At 41.5% G+C, this 25,166-nt stretch overlaps 1 protein-coding gene across 1 annotated transcript in view; it reads left to right on the top strand.

Annotated features, from left to right (window-relative positions):
• LOC119646824 (histone-lysine N-methyltransferase MECOM) overlaps positions 1–17,529 on the top strand; it is a 284,773-nt gene extending 267,244 nt beyond the window's left edge. The window contains exon 3 of the mRNA XM_038047443.1: positions 15,816–17,529. Coding sequence (XP_037903371.1) covers positions 15,919–17,355 — 1,437 coding nt within the window. The 5' untranslated portion in view covers positions 15,816–15,918 and the 3' untranslated portion in view covers positions 17,356–17,529. The remainder of the gene's footprint in view (positions 1–15,815) is intronic.
• The last annotated feature ends 7,637 nt before the right edge of the window (positions 17,530–25,166 follow it).

The raw sequence follows: 25,166 nt of genomic DNA, 5'->3' as shown, positions 1-25,166 counted from the left end.
GTCTTCCAGATCCACCATGGATCCGTTTTATTGAACTTGCCTCGGGAAATAGGGCAGGCCTTTTCAAAGCACTTTAAAAGTGTGCAATTCAGAGTTTCCAATTGATCTTCTATCGCCAAAGACATCCTTAGTTGCCTAGGGAGCTGCACTTTGTCGCCAAGAAGTTCATTGAACTTTTTCCAATCCTTTTTCCAGGATTCCCTCTTTGTATTGTGGGCTGTTCACCTGCAATAGTCAAGCTAAATTCTAAGTAATATGAGAGTAAGACTGCATCTATTACTCGCTAGTCTCTAATCAAGTCTAACAAATTTGAAGGGCAGATCGTTAGGTCAATTACTTAATTTCTTCGTGGCTCCACGAATGTTTTGGTGCACCCTATGTTCGCGGTCATCAAACCAGCTTAAGTAATAAAATCAAATAGCTACTCTCCTCTAGGATGCCAGATTTCTACTGCTCCAACTAATATCCTTAGCGTTGGCATCACAACCTATTAAGAGTTCAAGGCTACCTGATTCTGCATACACTACCAGCTCCCAAGTTCTTGCACCAGCGGAGGGCACAAAAAATCATAGGATAAGTAAGCAGAAGCAATTATGACCTTTCTTCTCTTACCATTAACCTGGTATTGTAAGTTGACAGCAACAATATCCTGGGAACAGAATTGTCTCAGCATGGTTGCCTCTAACAATTTTGACATCAGAACGCAGGTTTTCGGTCTCGAAGATCTATCATTGAAGAATACCCTAGTCCCCTTTGCTGATCCAATACCACAGATTTAAACTAACTAGGTCGGATCTATGGCTCTTGGACCAAAAATATATAAAGACAATCCTGCACTTTTGCTAGCCTTGCCCCCAATAGATAAGAGCCTTTGACAATCTGCAGGTTAATTTCACTAGCACTTATGTTTGTAGACATAAGTGCAGTCTAATATGAAAACCACGGCTAACTGAAAAGTCTACTGCGTTCAGTGTGGGTGTGGGATACAAATTTATCCTCAGCTTCAGTCGAAAGTTACACTTTCTTGCGTTCGACTTCTCTGGATATCGTCGCACTTGGTGATGTAACAACGCCCATGTCCTCATTCCCAAGAAACTTCCGTTGTCGTCGAATAGGAGCTCTCCCCTCCTTTCTCCTTTGCAGCTGAAGTCTTCTTCTGTCGAAGCTTCCTCTCCCATTTTTTTTTGGAAGAGTTAGACAACAGTATCACCGACAGACCGGCCGTAGTCAGGTTTCCAGTTCCTTGCTGTACAGTTGCTGTACTATCTTTTACGGCTGACCGAGGCGTAGACAGCAAGTGTAGGTTTTCAGCTGAAGTGTAAAGTCTGCTTTTCACAGATTTCTCCGTGAGGGAACATGAATCTGCTAAGGTCTCCAAAATCCGTGCCTCGGCAACGACCTGATTTCTCAAAGCCGCGGGTAGATTCGAAGTTTGTGACTTCTTACCACTTGGAGAGTGACAATTCTTTGTTTCCATCTTCATGTGTGTTTGGGAATCCTTTGTGTAGGAGTAAACTACTGCTCTCCCACCACGATAAAGTGGTGTCTGAGGGAAGATCCTACAATGGCATATTCTCTACTACCACTGGCGTGATGTTCGCCATATTTGGAGATGATTCTGTAAAGTGTCAGGTGTATTGTGATACAATGGAAAACTGAACTTTTCAGATAGGTAACAAGTCCTTCAGATTCACAATATTAATACCTTTCAGACATGGATCAGCTGACTTTTTAAACGATTTGAATTGTCTTAGATTGACTGAAAGATTTGATGCTTGAGACCGCCTATTTCATCCTACCAATTTTTCCAGTAAACCGTATAAGCAGAATAGATAAGGGCATTTCCTGAATTAATGGTGAAATGAAGAGTCAATTAAAACTCTGAGTTTAGAAAAGAACTAGCCAAACCAGTATAAACTTCGCCGCTACTTGAATCTAAATTACTAGTCGCAAAACAAGAGGAAATCCTCAACTAAAGGAAAATTTACAAAGATAATGAGGGCGGAGAAAGCTTTCGATAGCGTGAATTTAATGGACGATGACATCTTTCCTCACCTAGTCTACACTGATGACATCTATTTGCTCTCTCACCGGGTAATGGACCTTCGCCAAATGGCTCTGGATTTGGAAAGAGAGGCAACTGAAGATAAACACCAAAAGCATCGATCAATTTATATATCTAGGAAACGTGTTTTCTGCCAATGGCCGCATCGAACTGCGCATTAACGGCATTAGATCCTCTTTCGCTGCCTTGCCTAAAATTTGGAAATGCAATCATCTCAACACTAAGATCAAGTTGAGATTATTCTGTGCTAGTGTTCTTTCTGTGTTGCTATATGGGAGTAGCATATGGAAACTGAACTCCACTATTACTCGAAACCTACAAGCTTTCGTCAATACATGTCTGCGTCGTATCCTCGGAGTATGCTGGCCTAACACAATTTCAAACCAACAGCTTGGTCGGCACACAAACTTAGCTGCCCAATGTGATGTGATAGGAAGACGGAAGTGGCAATGAACAGGTCACAAATTAAGGAGGGGCAACAATTGCATTACGGGCTATGCCATATAGTGGAGTCCACCCTCCCAAGATGGCCGACGAATGGGTTGTCGCGGAATAATAGAGAAGGAGTGTGAACGTCTCAGAAAATTGTGAGGGAGGCTGATGCGAATTTCAGGTAATCGTTAATGATGGTGCATATGTGTGGTTCACGCGCTATACCCCACCAAGAGGTGAAAGGCAACCATATAACAAACCTACTCCATATATTACCATGTCATTAACAACCTTTAAAGCAAAGCATCTGTTAGGCGAAGAACTTGATTTGCAGCCTCTTTCGTTAAATTCCAAAAGTTAATCCCATTTTGTATATCCATGAAGAGTCTATGTACATATATTGAACTCGTTAGTTTCTCCGCTGACATAAAGCTACTTTCAGCGAATTTGGGGAATGATTCGAAGAGCAACTTTGGCGTTTCAGGATAAAATGATTCTGAATACATCATCTACTTGATGTCAGATGAATACCATTTTTTTTTTTAAATTACTAAGGACTTCGTCGTCAGAGCTCTCTTCAACCGCTGACTTACCTCAGCCCCTTACCGAAGGCGAGTACAGATGTCATTGGCTCTCAATATATTAATTCAAAACCCGACATAGGTGTGAATTATATCGACCGAAACACGGTCGCTTTCAACCTGGGCCAGTCCGAACCAACACAGCGTTTTTGTTTAAGGATAAAGTTCTCTTGGGTCTCGCTAAAGGCCAAAGGTAGGGGTAACAGAAACATACTCACGATAACGGCGCTAGCATTTGTTACTTTCAAAGAAGTGGATGCCTTTCAGCAATGTAATACACGTGAACTATATAGGATGGTTAGCCAGAAAATGCATATTGTAGGAAAGTGTTTTGAAGCTACTGTGGTCCAAAGAATCCTCCGTAATAAAGTTTTACAGCAATTATGTAAATGAAATGACATGGACATCATCAGCCCCTCAAATATGTATATATATATGTATACATGTACCTTAATAGGTGATCTAGAGACCATCTATGATATCTCAAAGATTAAAGCCAATTTATGATGATATTTAATATCCACTATGATATGTTTTACTAGCCCCATACCAGACAGGTTTTCACATTTTTTATAAAAAAAATTGAATTGATTGTACCGGACATACTTAATAGTGGACCAAATTTGAACCTATTATCTATTAAGTCACGAACATTACTCTCTCGATTTCTCTTTGATATCAATTAAGAAACAAAGTAAAAGAAACAAAATTGATTGCCAGTTGGACCCAACACACACTCATAATGCCAAAATGTAGCCACCATAATTCAAATCAATTTCACAAAACCTTTCAGTGACATAAGTGTAACGATCGATTTCCTGTGATGACGAAAGAGACTGTTTAAATACGGCTGACATACACCGAATGTATGTAATGCAGTTAATTAATTAGCCGTCGCTGACCAACATACACCGCCTGAGAGCTAATCGCATAATCATGCAATCCTAAATGCTGATTTGCACTCTTAACCTTAAGACAACTATAAATCTTCTGGGGAGAAATAATAAAAGTTCGCAACACTTCAACTCCTTAAACCTATTACGTTTCAAATTAATTACATTGGCGGACCGTAGAAAGAGGCCCAACAACACTCCAAAATGGTCAAGAAGTCGGTCCCCGTGATCAACATGAAGGAAATGTTTTCCAAAAGATTTTGACGTGCGCGGCACTTGAAAGACGAATTTCCATCCTAATATGGGACACTTTGATGGTAAAATTTCAAGGTACATATTGGTACGCGGCAACAGGAGTACTCGTGGGTATCGACAAACCGATGCTGCCCTGAACGGATTCTGTGCCTGTTTGCAGCTTTTTTGGCTCTGACTATGTCAGTTCCAGATACATCTTTCGTTACGGAATCGAACAGAAATATCTCGGTGCAGTCGGATTTACGAGTGCATAATAAAAGACCATCATTTTCTCAATTAGAGGAAAGAATTCCTTTCGATATCCCCCGTTCCTGGACTATGAGCTAATCCAGCAATCATTGCCTGTTGCTTGGCTCTGGCACCCCAGATTAGGACGTAAATTCTTGTCAGCGCACGTTACCTTAGATACTGAAATGTGTGTCGACAATAACGAAAAACGCTAGCAGAAAATTTCTTTTCATCGTCAAGTCTTGTGGAAAAACGTTAACCATGCAATCACTGGCGGCTGTAAAGTCAATGAGAGCGCTCACCCGATGTATGTGTTTTGCATGTAGTTAGTGCTCTCAATTTGGATGATAAAAATCTTAATTGATATATCATGTACAGTTTAAATTGATTAACTAGAAGCGGCGAATGGTGAATTTAGATTGCACGGGGCTGATCGAGGCCTAAATGCTGTCAACATATGGACCCAAAATCTGTCCTAAGACTTTCACATGTTAAAGGAGATCAGTTGAGAGGAAAAAACGTGATAAAATCTTAAACGTTCACTTGAGAGTTTGAATGAGCGGTTGCGTTTTGTGGTCAAAATAAAAGAAAGTGAAGTTGGATATTTTCTGAGAACGCCGAAAACCACCTCATGAGAAAGGGCAAAAGGGTGCCTTTTCACTTAACCTTCATCCGTCCCTCATTTCCCCACACATTAAAGTTCCTCGCGTATCAAATTGATACCCCATAGAAAGTAGACGTGTTTCATGCATTTTTATTTGGAAAAATAAAATAAATAATAAAATATTTCGAAAATATTTTATTTAAAAAAAAATTGAATTCAGTTCATGAGTATTTATTAAAAAAAAAGTCGATTTTCGCAAAAAACTTTCAATCCCGAAATGTAAAAAATGAAAAAATGAATTAAATTATAGTTTATCAATGCAGTTTGTGCATAGTTTGAAATGATGTGCATTGCAAACATAAGTTATACATTTATCACAGCGATTGCTGTATAAATTTTTGTTGTTTTTATATTCGCAATGTGCACAACGACTTCGTTTTCCTGCTGACGGAGCATGCGTGAGTTTTTGAGAATTTGGTAAATTCGATTTTCGCGATGCGTTTGTCGTTGATGTTGGCGCTGCTGATGTTGATGTCGTTGGTGATGATGATCTTGATGAAATATTCTGAATTTCATCTATAACAGCATTTGCATTTGGTGTTCGAGGACGAGTTTTTCTGTTCGCAATATATGGTGTAACTAATTGCTTTCCGAGCTCCACTAAGTACAAGCGACGGCGATACTTTTTTTTCTCATATTTCCAATCTGCGTTGAGATGAATAAATATTACGAAACTGTTGTATGCTGAAGTATCAAGGATGTTACAGAAAAGGGCTAATGGCCAACGATTCACCTTGCGTTTGCAGCGATAAGTGCCTACGAGTTTATCTAGAGAATCAACACCACCTTTCGTCGCGTTATAGAATCGAATAATTTCCGGCTTTTTTTGTTCGTCGTTAGCCACACTTTTCTGGTCATGAAGTATACTAAATAGAGTGACAAAACGATTCTTTTTTGGTACGTAAGAGGCCATTGTGCTGCGCAAATCATGATCGAACACAAATTCGGAATGATATACTGGTTTGTTTTTCATTTGCAGCAGCAATGGTGGAATTTCTTTTCAATTTTTTCTGATCGTTCCAATCAACTTGTTTTGTTTCTTTTTCAATTCTAGGGCCAACTGCCGTGAAGTAAAAAAATTATCTGTTGTGATGTTAAGACAACTCAGTTGATTGCTTAGAGTCAGAACAACTCTTTGGCCTTGATTTACTTCTGCTTTACAATTTCGATCGCGACCCGTATATACTTCAAGATTCCAAGCATAATATGTACTTGCATCGCACAAACACCATATTTTGATATCGTATTTATGCGGTTTTGATGGTATATAATGTGTAAATGGGCAGCAACCGCGAAATGGTACAAGTTGTTCATCTACTGTAACGTTTTTCCCAACAGTGTAACACATTTTCAATCGATTCACCCATTTGTCGTAAACGTTTCGTATTGGTGCCAATTTATCTCTTGATCGAATTCCCTTTCTCTGTTCTTTGTCATCGAAACGAATGCATTCATTTATTAGTTTGAATTTTTTCAAAGTCATTGTGGCGCGGAAGATTGGTGGTCCTGTTTGGTCATCCCACAATTCATTTATACATTGCCCATGCGATCTGTACACGCTAATATTAGCAAACCATAATAGGCGCGCAAAGAAGCAATATCAACTGGTAACCAAAGTTCCTTGTATTTTCGAGATCCATATAAATTTGTCATTTCAACTATTGTCTTTTCGATTGGTTCCATGAATAATAGAAAAGACGACAAAATATCAGTACATCGTGACGACGCAAACAAAGTTGGACCTGTTCAAGCAAATATCACAAGCATAACAAGAAGAAGTAGAAGTAGAAAAATTTACCAGGTGTTTCATGTAGAGCAAATGAAGCATTAGATCTATTCGGCAATTGTGGCGGCGGCTCGAAATAATAACAATATTTTCCATCTTTCGATAACACAAACTCCTTCGGTTCAGAACAAGTAGTTTCATGTTGCTGTGGTTCATTATCTACAACATCGTCGTCTGACTCGTATTCACTACTTTCATCATTTTCACCCGATTCTGGTAAATATTCTTCGTCGTCACTACTAGTTTCAAATGGATCAAAATCACTTTCTTCCTCGTCGTCTTCACGAGGATCGAAATCAAATAAATTCGACATTTCGACAATAAAACGCGAAAGTGAACCCAAAATAAAAATTTTCAAAACGCTGAAGCAGAACTGTTCTTTATGGCGTACGTTTGACTTCTGAAAGGTGCATAACCGTTATGGCGCTGCTTACGCTTGGCAAGCAGACAGAACTGTGTTCGTTTGATAGCTACAAGAAAACAAATGTCGGTACTGTACCTCTGTTCCGAACACATAACATTACGTAGTATCAATTTGATACGCGAGGAGCTTTTACGTGACTTTTTTTATTGTGCCAATTGGGTGAAAAATAGAAAAGAAGGAAATATATTATCTAATGAATTTCATAAAAATATTCCTTGGGCCAAAAAGCAGGTCAAAATATTAATATTACTACAAAATACAGAACGTGAAAGTAGCGATTCGTATCAAATTGATACGAGGGACGGATGAAGGTTAATAACGTTTTGAAATATTTTCAACAATTATGACCTAAAAATTCTTTAAATTTTCTCCAGAGCCTTTGAGGCAACAAACTTACTAGATTGTGGTAACCGAAGTAATCAAGCTTCTCGAATTAAGGTCAGTAAGGACCTTTTCAAAATATTATTTCAGAACTAAGGATTTGGTTATTTGAGAAGCAAGGAGTTACCCAACTCCCTTGATACCCGCCCGGAGATTTCTTTTCCTACGGCAAAAACCAAGCGTGCTTGCTTCTGGGTTTTTAATGCTTTTACCTTTATTTATTATTATCGATTTCGGGAACCACTTGTTCACTTCAAAAGGGCTAACAAGTCTCCTCTCTTTAAGTACATATCAAGAGATAAATCATATTTATTCATTTTTCCTAACCAGATCATGCTATAGCAGGATGCGGAGTTTAGATCTCCACTTCCCTACTTTTCATCGATTCCATGAAGACTTTCGACACTGTCAACAGGAGGTTTATCTGGAGTGCTCTACGCAGGAGGAGCTTTTTGAAGAAACTAACAACCATTATCGGGGCAACATAGAGCGATACAAAATGTTACATACATTATCGAGGTACAATTTCTGAGGAATTTGAAGTCCAAAGTGGAGTCCGTCTTGTTGTTGGTGACATTCCCCATGATGCCCGGTTCAGACGACATACAGGGCTTCATTGGGCCATGACAGATCTCCTTCAGACATCTTGACTATACTGCTTGCTATGACGGACCTTTGGTCTGAAACAATTTTAAATAAAGAGCTTCACTGGTATATGGGACAAATACCCATGAACGTATTAGTGAAAATCCGGAAATGGCAGTGGATAAGTCACCCTTCAAGAAAGAGATTTGCGAACCAACAGCTTACCCCAAAACCACATAACACAGAACAGTGAAGGGGAAGTGCAAGCTTCAAAGAAAATTATGAAGAGAGTTGAAGGACATTCCCAGGAACTTGCAGGGATGGCGCGGAGGGGTGGTTGACGTCATATGCCTCATTAAGGGTAACCAAATAAAGTGGATAACGAATGTGCATTGGCGTTACCAAAGTAGTACCCCACTTAAGTGCATGGGATTTTCAAAAAACCACAAGGTAAGGAAGCGTTAATAGACCGAATTCGTGGCATAATATCAGCAGTATATCAGCCACCGCTTGTCTAATGAAATATTTTATTTTCAATACATGAATTGATCTGAATGATTTTCAGTTTTGCCCGGTTTTTGGCTTTTTCATATCCGTAAAATAAAACCTAGTCATGAGTGGTTTACCAGTCGGCTGTGAATGAGTGGGTGCCTCAATTACATTAGCATAGCAATCCCGGGCGAGAGCAAAGCAGATATAATTGCTATATAATAGTGTCCCGCTACAGTGTTACACTTACACTTATTTCAAGGCCCAGATCCAAATTTTATTGCCGCCCCATCGATTATTAATATTATTATTAAAAGGTGACCTAAGAGCTTTAACTTTAACTAGACCAAATAACTGAATTTACCTCAGACATCCAAACAACTAACTTCTTAAAAAATACTATTCCTTTAGTTAGGAAGTAAATTTACTAGCTTCCTTCTCAGGCAATGCTCCGGGTTTCGATGCTTAACTTCAGAAAAATGATACTATCTATTCTTCAAATGCTTTTGTCCAGTTGTGTAACGAGGTTGGCTCATCTGAATCGAGTTCGTGACTTCTCCAGGTCCAGAGCCATAAATCACTATTTCTAATGTCAAGCTTCCGCCGTTTCATTCGGCGTTTGGATAATTTTTTTTTCGACTAGGATGTGCAGGCCAATAGAGCGGAACTATCACCAGCACGGGTAACATGACCATGATCAGAAAACCTTCTAACTTCTTTTCAATGAATCCAACTCCATTTTCGTCGCAAATGTCATTATTACGTAATTTGAACATGGCCCTATCAAGTAATGGCATTGATCCAGAGTATCATATTCGTCCATATTATGGCAAGGCAGTGTTGATTACATTTGCTGACCAGCCTGCACTCTGAGTTATAAAGGGTAGCAGAATGAACGTCGGTTCGATAAATTTTGTTCTTCAGACGTTTTGTTGTGCATCTATCAGAAAAGACGCCAGTTACAGAGCGTCACTGCACCCAAATTGCATTCAGACCTATGAAAAGGAATTGTATAGGTCAATTCACCATTAGGTGAGAGGATTAGCTACACCAACTCCCACTACATATTCTGCACAGACCGGTCCCGCTGACAGTGATCGCACCCAATATTTAGTTTGAGCGTGTAAGCTAGTCCTGAATCCGCATCTACTTGATGAGAGCTAACCGACCCATATTTTAACACACCGGCCACTCATTTTTGGCACACACCCAATTTTCTCAAAATTTAAAACTAGTTGGCGACTTCGCTCGGATTCGTGTTCAAAACTCTGCTTCACTTAGATTTAGCTTTTGACCGCGAACATGCGGCGATCAATCCTTATTTAGACGAACTGCTCGAAATCAGCTTTGCTATAAAACAACAGGAAATGAAAACCTCTTCTACATAGAGCCGATCCTATTCCCATTCTCTATTTCGAAAAACTACTGAAGACTAATGTTTTTCCCAGATATGTCCGCAAAAGTTTTCGAATCTAAAGATATATGGAGAAGTGGAGTCTGCTAGATCTTCATAAATAGCGAAGCCCCTTGTATATATTTTATATTCCCTCCTTTGGACTTAGCAACCCAACCGTCAAAATAAAAAGCAAAGACGGTTTGGGCTGCTAAACCCAAAGGAGGATTCCATAAACCAAAAAAGAGGGAGTAAGTTGATACTCATTTGGTCCGGTCCGACATTAAGTGAAAGTGGAATCAAAATCCCTCGATCCTCCAATCCTCAGTGAAAATGAAGAATGTCTCATTATTTCGTTACGATCTAGTTAATCTCTGTAAGTAAGGAGAAAACGTTAGATCCGATCTGATGCTATTTGAACCGTTCTCTATTCACCATTCATCCAGCTCAACATACATAACTCTGGCGCAAGTAAATGAAAAAAGTTGCATGTCGAATCAATTAGGCCTGGAACCGTCAAAAAAGGATTGTGGCTCCAAGAAGGATGGGGATCAACATCATCAGAGGCTAGACGGATATTTCCGCTGTGTTGTGAACCCACATAGACCTTCTATCCCTCGATTGACGCTAGGGCCGAAACGAGCTGAAATGTTCAATGGACTTCCTCACATTCCGAGCCTTGTTAGCATAGAGGCATGCGACCGTGTATCGCCGAGATATTTCAGTTGGATTGCAATAAATTTATGAAGGACAGCCAATTTCAACAGCAGGTTTTGTGTTGAGTTATCGAATGGGGAGGATAATAATCCCTTAAACTGATTCACGACTAGATTTCCCCTTTAAGCATTTGCTACACGCCTCTTCTCTAAAAGCCCGTATTGCTTTGCCCCACTCCGGTCATTCCTTGTAGAGTAGTGTTCCAAGGGAAGTTGTGCTCATCTTCAGACTTTAAGTTTCTGAGAAAAGCGGGCGCTTCCGACTATAAGCTAAAAAGTATCCGCTCCAAGCTTCTGAAGGCTGCCCTTCCCTACCTATACTGTTGAAATCTTCCTCCTCGAAGAACTTGATTAATTTTTTTCTTTCTTCTTCGTTGGTTTGATGAAGTCGATGACTGTGAACTTTTAATGGAATACGAAGACAGTTAATTGATATTGCGCCTTTTCCTCGTCCGGTTTTCTGATTTGATGTAGAGAAGACAGAATTCTGCCTTGTGGATACATTTTGCAAAAGCAACGTGGAAAATTGTGATGGGACCACGCTCGGGTCTGTCCAAATTGTGAAGCAGACTTCGTGGAAGAAAAAGTTCCCCCAGAGTTGAGGAAGGCGCTGAAATTTCATATGTTAAATAAAAAGCCATCTCCGAGAACGAATTATGGCCCTACCTTCGACAGATTTGAAGACTGAAGCCATGACTATTTGTGCAAAAATGGAGAAGGATGATCCAACATTTCCATCAGTCCAGGCATCGAGACGCGCTCAACCATCTGGGCGGCACGCTCAAGGTCACTCTCCTCTGGGTTCCCGGGCATAGGAACATTGAGGGGAATGAGCGGGCTGACGGATTGGCCAGGCAAGGCTCTGCTCTTGGCAGTCCTTCGGCGAATACAGTCGATGTTCCGCTGGCGGCTGTCGGGAGCCGAGTCTACTCACACTACCTAGCAGCCGCAGGCCTGAGATGGCGAAGGCTTACAAGCTGTGCCAAATCAAGGAAAATTTGGCCCGCTTATAACATAGCCCGATCACGAGAGCTCCTGTGCCAGACGCATGCAAATGCATTCAAGATTACGGCGGTCTGCACGGGGCACTGGCCCATAGGGGACCATGCCGCTAGGCTCGGCATACCCTACAACTCGCATTGCCGAAGCTGCGGAGAAGGAAGGGAAACCCTCATGCACTTTCTCTGCGATTGCCCAGCTCTGGCTCGAGTTAGGCTGCGGACACTGGGTAAACCATTCTTTGGGGACCTCAGTGAGATTTCTAGCTGCAGGGTCGGAGAGCTGCTTTCCTTCGTGAATGCTACGGACTGGCTCTGAAGATCCGAGCCGGCTGGACTCTGCTTCCCTGTTCCTATAACAACAGTCACGGTCTTAGGAGTTTGTGGCATCAAAACGGCGCACCAAAACGCTAATTGGGCTCCTCGGAGCGGCCACTGATACCTACCTACCTACCTACCTACCAGGTATCTCTGTCAAAGCAAAAAAAGGAAATAGTCATCATCCGAATATAATGCACCAAATTGTCAGATGGGGATTATCGTAAGCTTAAATAATCCGAGCACACTTGGAAAAATGCTCGTTATCCTCAGTAGCAAGCTGACACATAGGGGGGGATCAAACCTCCTTCTAGATCATCTCAAGGAAGTTTTCTTCTATCGCGAAATCTGTTCCCCGTATTTTAACCGTTCTACCTTCGGAAAAAGTTACTCAAATTAAAAATTCTAGCCCAGACCACGTTGCAAGGAAACATGGATCCCATCGTGCAGTATATGTCCATGCTGCTCACAAAGAAGGAAACGAAATGGTACTGGTAATATTATCGAAGGCTTTAAAACGGGAATACTCAATATTAACTTTAATCAATGACGAAATGAAATAAAAATAGCGACCAAATATAAATTATCGGAGTTTGTTCAATGTTATAGTCAATCCGCAACTTTCATCGGCGAGAGAAATATCAGAAGCAATCCCACTCAAGTAGCCTTTCTATCAATTGATGAAGACAGGTTATTGCAATTTGAAGTCACAAATATCGCGATATCAGTCGGAAAATGAGAAAATTTTAGGCGACATATTTTACGTAGACACCATCGTCCCTGTTTCGATGAAATACGCTTCATCTTCCCCTAGGTTTTTTGAGAATCCTTCGCTACTTCTGTACTGTCCTGCGCCTTGTACTTTTAGGACGATCCACTCGTCGGCCACTCTGGAATAGTGGATTCTATTCCACCAATGAAATTGTTCGCCCTTTCTTTAAGTGTGACCTATCTACTGCCATTTACGTCTTCTAATTAATGCAACTAACAAACAACCACCGAACCAGGTACTGGGCCCATAAGCCGATGCAGCTCCACTTTCTGGGGCCAGAGTACACCGATGATACGTGATAACTTAGGCTTAGAGTCTTTGAGTAACAATGGTGGTCATTTTCCATGTTCTGCTCCCTCATATAACTGCACATAGAGAACATCGGAATGGAACAATCTCAACTTGATGTTGGTATTGGGATATGTAGATAGGTTTTCAAACAAAATAACGAAAGAAGAACTATCGCTGTTAACATGTCAGATGACATCTAACACCGTGCCCCTTCGGTGGAAATAATGCTAGACGAGGTGTGCGATAACCAGTCTGACTGAGAACCTTTGCTTTAGTGGTGCTTTTCTTCAGCCTGCTCTCTTTCAAAATCCAAAACGATTTGCCCAAAGTCCACAATTCAACGAAAGAGCAAACAGATGTCATAACTGTATTAAAGATGTTTGAAAAAAGATATGATCCCGGTCCGCCGTGCACACCAACGTCAAAAACATCACCGATTACAAAAAGAAACAGTATCAGCGGCATAACGCAACCTTGTTAGACTTGGTTTTGAACTTCAAACCTCTTCGAAATTTCACCTCGTTGCATCATGTAAGATTTTGGGCTCTAAGTTTAACTTTTAGTTTCTCCAGAATACCCCTTTTGCGTAAAACATGCCTAAAATACTCTCTGTTCATGCAGTCGAAACCTTTCTCAAAGTCAATGGAGAACAAGGGAAGCGTATATCTGAACTCTACGCACTGTTCCAAAATTATTTGAAGGATGTTAATGTGGTCAAGTCAAGGGGATCCAGAGCAGAGACCAGAGTGCTCTCAGTTGACAAAAGGTTTCGAAATGCGACAAAGGTTTCGAAATGCCCTTTATATTTTCCAGGATTATCTTACCCGTGAATTTGCGATGGCAAGGAGCACCCAAATACTCCTCCAATTGTCACGCTCAAAATGGCTCTGCCTTTCGGAATCTTGGCGATCATTCCCTCCTTTCACTCACTGGAAAACACCTGGGATTCCCAGGATTTCCACATAAGTAGCTGCTTTGGGACGAGAGTGAGCCCCCAAATACTCCTCCAATTGATACGCTCGAGACGGCTTCGGCTTTCAAAATCTTGGCAATCATCCTTTTCTTCCACTCACTGGGAAACATCTGTGATTCCCAGCGTTTCTATATAAGTAGCAACTCTGCGGACTGTAGGAACTGCAATGAACAGTTCCGGGGAGAAACAGTTAAGACCTGTGGCCTTACCCCGCTTGATTGCACGAATGGCCGAGATAATTCCACTTTTATTTAGAGGAGTAGTACGTATTCGCATGTTTCGGTGACTACCCATATTATTCCAGTGTTGGCAGTGCTATGGAGTTGAGCAACCTAGTGAGTCCCCACCTTCATCAAGCTGTTTGTCGTCGTTCCCCCACAGTAGTGACACATTGAAGGATTTATGAATACCTGCAAGTTCATTCGTAATATGGTATATGGCAGCAAAGTCATTGTTATTTACAACAGATGCCTTCCTGATTAACGCAATAACAAATTCTCTTTTGACACTGCGCACGCCAGGTTTCGCTTCCCGAGAATGCTGTACCGGAACTCAAATGCATCACATTTACCCTCACTCGTAGAGGCAACAAGAGCTCTATATGCTCATCATCAGAGGAAAGAGTCTTTTTAATTGCCGCCCAATGTTGCAAACATTCTCCGCCAAGTTGTACAAAATGGCTGCTTCCAGTCCTACAGATAGTTTTCCCACTATCGAACAACAACTTGGTCCAGACAGTATTAAGATTCAAGTGTCAATGCTCCCCATCTCTGCGAGAAGACCCCGCCATAATACGCAAGGGTATTGGGAAGGCGAGCGTCCATCAAATGAGGATTTCGTTCGTGGCCCATTTCTGCGCCTTTTTCATTTCGCTTTGACCACTCAACTTCGCCCCACCAGGATGGGCAAATATTATAACTTTTAGGGGATAATTTACTCCACGAGTGTATCCATATTATATCATTATATAGTTTGGAAATTTCTATTACCATAATTATAGGGACATGATGGCGTCACATTTAAGTTACATATCTAGAATACTGTGAGGGTACTAATTACTTTCAAACACTTACCTGAGCAAAAAAAGCTTACCTTTCTTTTTTGCCGAAATGATCTTCCCCCTAAAAGTTACATAATTTAAGAGTGTTAAATAGAACAGTCAGAATTCGGTAGAAAAACGAGTCTAACCATAACTCTCACTTTGTTAACATCAGATGGGAAAGCAGGTGTGATTATACATATACGAAATAGAGATCTTAATAAGTTGATCAAAGAGACTTTCATTGAGTTTCTGCTGACAACTTATCCGCTACACCCTGTAATTTCCAAAACACTATCAGTATCCTATGCTCTTCCCATGAGTAGAACCAACGAAAATTCTCCCCATTTTCCACATCTGTACTTATGAGATCCTTTGTATCCATTAGATTATTTAGGATTTTCCAAACACTATTAGCATGATGGGTTTATCTCTTCTTAGAACCTCATCCTTTCAAATGCCAATATTTCCTAAATATTATATAATCTTAAAACTAAATCAAAATAACCACGATTTTTTCTTCTCTTTTCAGACTTTTACCCAAACAACGAAAATGATGCCAAACTTTCAACACTAATCGATTTTCAAAACAGACGATCTCACCGCCTTTTTTCCGGCCGACCGTCCACTCTATAATGCGGGAGAAAGATCATTCTCCACGAAAAATGCTTCCTAGTCCAAAACAGGGGTCTGTGTACCCAACCTTAGGTCAAAGCCCTGCTTCCTATGCATCACAATTACCCTACGATTTATCGCCTGCAAATCGAAACCTCTCTACATCCTCTATAACGACATCATCGACGGCTTCAGCAACATCGTCCGTAAGTCAAACCAGCAACTGTACAATACAAGGAGGATCATCTGATCAACCTTTGGATCTCCGTTTGGATCATAAGAAAACCATATCTGATAGCAGTAGTAATAGCGGGAATGAGGATCGACTGGCCGATGAGAATAGCAATATTATAATGATCGATAATAATCGATCACAAACACCGGGCAATGTATTCAGCGTTAAAAGCGGTAACTTGGCTAAGGCAACGATGGTTACTTTAAACAACAATTTATCTAGTTTTGAAGACAGTGAAAAGTTTAGAGGGAGCGGAAACTCCTTCAAGGATGAACTTCGGATACCAAATCTAGGTTGCCACAGACCTGGCCTATTTCCCCCGCCTGCAATTCATCCTCTTATGTTAGAGGCTATGGCTAAAGCCGCTCGCCTGCCGTTACCATATCGGAATCCTTTCGTTGCGCCACCCCAACCACCGCCAAATGCATTCGATCTTTTACGGCCGAAACAAGAACTACTATCTTCGTTACCAACACTCGCATCTTCAATCGTTAACCATCACCGCCCGCACCACCATAGTACCAATAGTAATAGTATCGTAGTTAATAGCAACAATAACAACAATGAAGCTATGCAAAATGCAAACATCAGCCCCGCAGCCGTGAAAAATAAGGATCGCTATGCGTGCAAGTTCTGCGGGAAAGTCTTTCCACGCTCGGCTAACCTAACGCGTCACTTGAGAACGCATACGGGCGAGCAACCGTACAAATGTAAATACTGTGAACGTTCCTTTAGTATATCAAGTAACCTCCAGCGTCATGTTCGAAATATCCACAACAAGGAACGCCCTTTCAAGTGTGCTCTCTGCGAACGCTGCTTCGGTCAGCAAACTAATCTCGATCGCCATTTGAAGAAGCACGAAGCAGATGCAGCTTCCTTGGGGCTCGGTTTTGATGAGCGGATACGTGGTATGCGACGAAATACACGTGCCGGGATTACTGAAGAATCCTACTTCGAAGAAATACGATCCTTTATGGGAAAGGTGACACAGCTACCGATCCCTTTGCGATCACAATTATCTACAAGTGGCGATATGAATTCTCCAAGAAGCGGGTCTTCATCGTCTTCGTCGCCACCATCGGAACCTACTTCGCCGAAAAGTCTACAAATTCTTGATGATTGTATGACTGACAGGACAAGTCCAATTATAAACTTAGCAAGTAGCAGTAATAATGACAATAACAATAATAAAAATAATGAAGATCGTGTTCAAGTTACCTGACCAACTATTTGGATAGTTTGTAATATCTTAAAGCTTAATGCAAGGACGAGAATGCAGAAACTCTCCTGTATTTTGTATTGTACTTATGAAGATAAGTTTGTTGATAAGATTTTTAGTTGTATGCAGCTGAGATATGTGACTATGTACCAGACAAATGAAACTACTAATTTCTAACTGATCAGCATTGCTGGAACCTTTCTGGATTCAAAGAATTCTAATGAATTTTGTTCATTGTTTACCATTCAATGGTATACAAAGGATAAGCCATCAACAGTGCTGTTCCTTTATTGCTAGTAAGCCTGAACAACGATTTGTTTCAATCAAAATAGAATTTTTAGATACACTTGCAGAAGAAGCCTATTATTAACAATATCTCCACCAAATTTATTCAAATGAACAATTTTCGTCACTCATGCAACAAAACAACTAACTACGCCGTCCTCCTGCCTACATGACAGTTTCATCTCTGCAACATTACTAGCTCAAATGCAAAATATTAATTTCAAAAACTACAGGCGGGGCAACAAGGTGTATCTATTTGAAAGTATCTCCAATGCAATGCAGTTCATCATCAACAAATAGTCAAAATACGAAATAAAAGCTCAATGACTTAAAAACGCGAGCCTGAGTGCGTATCACCATTGTATGTACAACAGATTTCGAATTCCTACGTCAATCGTACTAAAACCGTAAACCTTCCACGGTTTCAGAGAGAATTTATAGCTGTAATTTAATTTATAACGCTTTGATATCCTATTATATCTCTTTTGACGCCTTCGCTCCTTTCAGCGCCAATCTTAATCGAATGTACGTTCAGATTGTCTACCAAATTCATGTTTCTAGCATGGCCATAGAGAGGTTTACTTAATATTGAAAGAGCTCTAGAAGATAATTAAAAGTTGTGCTAATTATTGTATAATACTATTCAATTTCGAACCGAATTAAAATAAAATGAATACTCTTACTAGTTAGTTACCATTTTAAAATGTTTCCTTAGAATTTTAATGAGATAAAATAGAGAATGACAAGCAACGTTAAGAGAATATTTCAACACATCCAAGTACAATTGTGTACTACAAAAAGGTGCTACTTTCATTCTAAGATTCAAGCAAAATATCTATCCTAGCTTTCATGTGATCCGAAAAAGGAAAAAAATTAGATTCGGATATTTTCGATGTAAAAAATTCCAATCGACAAATGTTTTGTGTTCCTTTATATCATTCCATACTTTTTAGAGCAATGAATTTATCAAAAATCGAAATTTCAACTTAAATTCATTTAAAGTACGTTTTTGTAAATATGTAGGCAAATGAATTACGAGAAAATAGATTTAAAGAAAACAAAGTATTGTATAAATAGTAGAAATTGTCAATTTTGTTTTATTTATAATGAAAATGTTTAATGATAGTGAATCGTTGTGTTATCCTAATTTCAAAACTCTACTGTACATTTTATGTGAATTAAATGAATATTTTTACGAAAATCTCATGTTTTTAATAGGAAGTCATGAAGCTATTTTAAATCTAGATTCTGCGGTAAAGATACCCCACCAATTTGCTATTTAACACTCACCAGAACTCACCAACCCTCTTTATTCCCCCTATTTAAATAAATTCACTGTCTATCTGCCTTTCTGCATCTCTGCCTTTTACGCTCGCACTCCTCTACTGTTTTGCACTAAGTGACCATGAGGCAACTCATTTATCAGCTGTCCTGAGAGAGTCGATTCCACTGCCCGGCGTAGCCCTCAGCGCAATTGTTGCCCCCTCCTTATTGTGTGACCTATACACTGCCACTTTCGCCATACGATCACATTTCTTATGAGTTCCTGGCCTGCGCGTCGACCAATTTTTTTGGTTTGAGATAGTATCAGGACAGCGTACTCTGATTATATCATGTAGATAGGTGTTGACCAAGGCTTGGAGCTTTTGAGTAGCAATGGAGTTCATTTTCCATGTGCTACTCCCATATAGCATCACAGAAAGAGCACTAACACAGAACAGTTTCAATTTGATTTTGATGTTGAAACAACCTCATTTCAAGGTTTGAGACAGGGCAGCAACAGCGGATCTAGCACTGTTAATGCATTGAGCAACATCTAGTTCGAAGCCATCGTCGGCTGAAGCCATGCTTCTTAGATATACAAATTGATCGACGTCTTCGATGTTCTGCCCATTAATGCAGATAGAGAGAGTGCAATGACCCGTCAGATTGAGAACATTCATTTTGTTGGTATTTATCTTCAGTCCAACTCTCTCTTTTTCCCAATTCAAGTGGGGGTCTCGCCGTGGTCAGTAGAGCCTTCAACCCCTTTCGCTCATCGATGTGCATCCACGATTCCGCAGTCACCCAAATCTTATGACACAGCTTCGAGATGAGGTCGGCGACCTGTGTAGCACCCGCGGACAAAGCGTTTTTGATGGCGGCCCATTGCTCATCGATATTCTCAGGCGGGTTACTCAGTATATCCGCCATTCGATCAGCAAGATTACTTTCCTACAGTCGGGCGACAATTGGATCATACAAGCAATCGATGTTGAACTTACGAAGTCGCAGCTCGCCAACCCTCCGATAAATGGCGGGCGCAATATGCAAGCGAACATAAGCGACCATCTGACGTTGATCTCTTTCCAGGCCGATATTACCACATCTTGTTACGCACATCGCGGAGATACTCCAAAATCGACCGCTGATCGCAAAGTGGTCGATTTGAGTGCTCGTATGGTGTTGGTCAGTTGAAACCCACGCTCTGTGATCGAACAATGTGCCACCAATGACCAGACGGTGGAAGTTACAGAAATCCACAAACCATTATCGCTACGGTCTCCATGACCGTGTTTCCCCATCACATGTCCGAGTAAGGTGTTGTTAGATCCCACCTTCAGATCACAATCACAATGTCACTTTTAGAAAGCCTCCCCGGAATTTTATGGAGTATTGTACAATTGTGATGCTTCCAGTTCAAGAAAGCACGTCTTGCGGTAGCCGTTAGCAGCAACCCAAGACTGAATTCGCGTCTGCTACCACTTGGCTTTCCAGAAGACAAAAGCACATTGCCACAAGACGAAAAGGAGTACTCTCCTAAGTCCCAACATCCCACCACTACAAGGGGAAAACGTGTACTCTATAGGGTCCCACCATCCGATCGCTACAAGAGGAAGAGGAGTACTCTCCAGAGTCCCACCATCTTACTTCGCTTAGGCCTAGAATGTCCCGCTTATATCGTTGGTATTTCCACTCGAGTTGGGGAAATCGAGCATTCTTGGGACCCACGCTACCATTGTCGAAGGCAGATACAAAATCAGATAGCCAAAAGTCGTAGCCGTGAAGGTTTCCCTATCCGAGGGGTTGATGCGTTTTGGTAGCAACAGGTTCTAGAGCCTAGAGCAGTTAGGTTGCCTTCCACAATTTGAACAATCGATGGTTAATGTGAACTGGAAGTCTCAACGTGATAATTCCACTATTTTTGCAAAAAGTTAATAGTTTCAACAGCAAGGAATGGGAACTTTGCATGTTGACTGCGTACGCAAAGAGTCAACAAAATATGACGAAGTGAGAAAGTGATGCTGAATCTTGAAAGAATTCTATAAAAGTCCGGGTTTCGGTCTTAACCGCGAATATATAATAAAGAAATAGAGTATATAGCTTCTTGTAAATCATATCCAAAGAGGAAGAAGTATATACAATTAAAGGGGTATAATTCCTGGATGAGAAATGCTGCGGAACGCACACAATTCTGATCGCTAATCAATTGGAAAAACTTGCCAGCATTTATTGAGGTTATGGAGGACGAAGAGGATGGCCACATCCCCAACCCCTCTTGCAAATCGTGGTGATAATTGCCTGGCAAGGTAAGTCCATTAATAACATGAAAATGCACTCCTTTTGGGGCATTGTAACTTTTTAAGGGAAAGCGGTTGCTCTTTATCCCGACGAAGGAGACCTTTTTCTTTCTCCAGAATGCGCTTCATCTTCTCCCTCTTCCTTTGGGGATGGGGTTGATAGATTACAATTTACCATAATGATATCAAAATACCCTCATCTGGAGCGACAAAATTTTGTATGAAGGGTGGAGTGATTGCTGCATTTTTCTCTGCATACTCCTACCTTCTCCGGGATGTTACTCAAAATTAAACCTTACTGTTTTTTCCTCAGAATAGCCCCGATTTGAGATACAATTCCTTTTAAAGGAAGGAAGGAGGGGCTAGAAAAGAAGGATCTTTTCCCTTCTACATATCCTCCCTCTCGCCTCTTCCTCCAGGCAAAGGGTGGCCCATTTAAACTTCACAATGAACCTAACTTTAAGGGGCAAGGAAACCACCACGCGGCTTTCATTGGGGTTAAATTGGGGGTAAATGAAGGCCAAAGGTCCGATCACTATTTCACGTTTATTTTGGTAGCAATTTATTTGGCGATCAAGGAACTATTTTACCAGCAGGACACATTGAATTTTTCCTCTTTTCCAATTCATATCACTTGTACCAACAAAACTAAGGTGTTCAATCCATTGCTACTTTCTTATAGGGATTGATGGGCAGATTATTGCGGTTGCTTTTGATGACAGTGGCACCAAAGAAACAATGTTAAATGCTTGGCTTAGTTACTTTTTTAAAATTCTAAGGCTATTTTACATAAATGATATTTTTGCGTTTTAAGGTTTCATTAAAAAACAGATCAAAAGAGAACTCACGAATTGAGGAAGGTCCTACCATGTATTTTAGAAATGCCAATGTGTGGGCGGGTTTCAAGCTGCTTGTGACGTCACTGCTGAGGAGGTGTTCTGGAAAGTTCTAAGGAGAATTGAAGTATACGCAATAGCTCGATGTGGCTCATACTCTATGCCGAAGTTTTTCCCCTTCAACAGTTTACGTATCACCTCTTCATTACCAAACTGTCACTGTGACGGCCACAGTCAAAATCCGTGAAGAAGAAAAGAATGCAATATCCAAACAGTAGCTCCAGCTGATCCCCATAATAACAATAGTAAGACAATGATATCAAATGTGTTGTGGATTTTTCTGCTAGGTGAAGTTAGGTGTAAGCTCCACTTATTTTCTTTAATAATTAAATTTAAATAATTTAAATAAGTATATCAGCTAAAACAATATGCCATCCACTTAACGGATTGAACTAATTGGAGAAATTTTACCTCCCTACTAAATGTAACCTCTTTGTGGGTGGCGTCTATATATCGTACTCTTTCAGAGCTGGCTGATATGGTGATCGAGGGAGCGATCCGCGATGCCCTCCTTGCTAAGGAACGTGAAGCCATCTACCAGCGCGGGGAAGACTTAAAAGAGGTAGAGATTTTCAAAACACACGACCTGGGTACGCCACTGTATACAAGTCTACTAAAATCGCACCCACCTCCTGCAGGGGCTCGTGGATATACCATAATGTGGGTATCCTGGGCGGGTTTTTTTAGGGGGAACGGTAGGTAATTGCATATGCACACAAAGTGTTGGACTCCCTCATCTAAACAACTTTGAGAGCCTTCAAGTCAGGGTATCCCTTTCACCAAAGGAAAGGGACGGGAGGGGAGGAAGGGAGTTGTTAGTTCAGGAAACCCCTTGCTATCCGGTCCCGCCGTCGGTCGAGTTCAATTTTCTTCGCAATAAGAAGGGCCCGAACATAATGCGCAACATGACTCCAGCTGCCAGCTTTCGTCAGCATCTCTCTGACAATGTTGTCTGAAGAGAGCTCCCCTGTGTCTGCTGCTGACGAAAGCCATCCCACCTTTCGCAAGAGAAAAAGGTGTGTTCAGCGGTGTCTGCCATTCCATTGCAAAACACACAATCAGGAGATTGCGCCTTCTTAATCCTGTGCAGATAAGACTGAAAACCTCCATGCCCGCTTAGAAGTTGGGTAAGGAAGTAATCAATCTCACTGTCCATTCTGTTCAACCACGGGTTTAATTTGTCGATGAGCCGCGCAGTGCATCTGCCCCTTGGCTTATTTTCCCAAGAGAGTTGCCACTCGATAAGAGTGCGGTGACGTTCTTCACAGGCAACCACCTCTCTTAAATTTTCGGCCTTACGGCGGTAAAAAGCTTTAGGCTCCTTGGTAAGGAGGACAACCAGGATCACTCCCGCAATCACCATCACAGCCGGTTCTGAGACAATGCAATAAGCAGACGCCATTCGCAAAGCTCCCCGTTTCTGCACTTGAACAAAGCGCTTACCATGCACCTTCTTGTCAAGAGCATCAGCCCATACCTCCGCGCCATAGAGCAGAACCGAATGCGTTGCTCCCATAAGACAACCTCTTCTAATACTAAGGGCCCACAACATTCGCCATTAGCCAACTCAAGGCCACAACTCAAGCTGCAGCCCTGTTCGCTGCTACTTTGCTTTGTTCGAAGAAGGTCATCTTTGAGTCGAGCATTAAACCAAGATATTTAACGGCTGGTTTTGACTCTATTACCAATTCGCCGATCGATATAGGATGCATGGTCGAAATTCTCTATCTGATCAAGGTGACTACTTCGGTTTTTTCCAGCGCAAAGCTGAAACCACGAACAGTTATCCATTCACTTACCATTTCACATCAATCAAGAGATAGCTTGACACGTGGAATGAGTTTTTTTTAATGTGCCTAGCATACCTGTCCATCTTACGGAATTGAAGGAATTTCTGACATCAAGCGTCGAGATCAGCGGCTGTCTTCCTCGGTTCAATGAACCGCATCCACAACGTCCATAATAGCATCCACTGTGGATCTGCCTGTTTTAAACCCGAACTGTCTTGGGGATAAGTTCCCGACAACGCGGATCGCTTCAGCGAGTCTACTCATGTTGAGCCTTTTGAGCACTTTGCCGGCCGTGCGTAAATCTACCGAACTAAGGAGTACGGCACCCGTGTTGAAACGCAACACCACGCCGAGGCCCGACGGTCTCTTCTCGCTTGAGCATAACCAACAACCCCTACGAAGCTCCCACTAGGGGGCCAACCACAAATAACCGAGCTGTAGTCACATACAATGGGAGTTCACCCGAAGTATGAGAGTCCAGGAGCTATCTTGGTTCCCATGGTACCAGTATACCCCTGGTAAGGTTTCGTGACCAATTTGCCACTTCAGATGAGTCCCCATGCAGACTTGGGTCTGATCGCCCTGATTAGGCCTTTGGAGCATTCGCCTACTGCATAACGGCCACTTTGTTTTGGTTTGGTCGACAGAGTTGCCGCCCCGTCTTCCTCACCTCTGAGCACAACCTTTCAGTGACAAGAAAAAATGCCATCCTTCAAGCAAACGTTCAACACCCTAAGTAGCAAATCTGGTCTTTGGCAGTGCACCAGTTTGTAAACTTCCGCCGGAATACCATAAGGACCTGGCGTCTCCTTGTTTTTCATAGCGAGAACCGCTTTTTCGAGCTCTCTCAATGGGAAAAGAGGGCAATCCTGGACGCTTTCCGCTCTATTGACATCCACCCATACACGATTTCTGGGGAATAATCCTCGTAAAATGGGGTCCATATGGTCGGTACTTAGTATACAGGGCTTCCGCAAAACCTCGATTTTCTGAGTGACAAGCTTATAGCCGCGTCCCCACCGGTCCTCATTCACCTTATTGACCAGGTTATGCAAGCCGCGAGCTTTGCTTTTATTTATCGCGCCGCGGAGTCTCCTTTTTGCTTATCTACACTATGTCTTTATGGCGCATGCCTCCTCGTTGGCGTGTAAACGTTGCGCCAAATGACGGAGCTTATAGCACTCCCTCCATAAGTTGGCAATTTCTTCCGTCCACCAGTTCATTGAAGGCTTTTCACGGCTAGGACCTTTCCGGAGCATGGAAGCCTCACAAGCTGTCGTTAT

This window comes from Hermetia illucens, chromosome 1 (genome assembly GCF_905115235.1).
Source record: "Hermetia illucens chromosome 1, iHerIll2.2.curated.20191125, whole genome shotgun sequence".
NCBI lineage: Eukaryota > Metazoa > Arthropoda > Insecta > Diptera > Stratiomyidae > Hermetia > Hermetia illucens.
The sequence above is the reverse complement of the archived record's forward strand: the minus strand, read 5'-3'. Positions and strand labels throughout refer to the sequence as shown.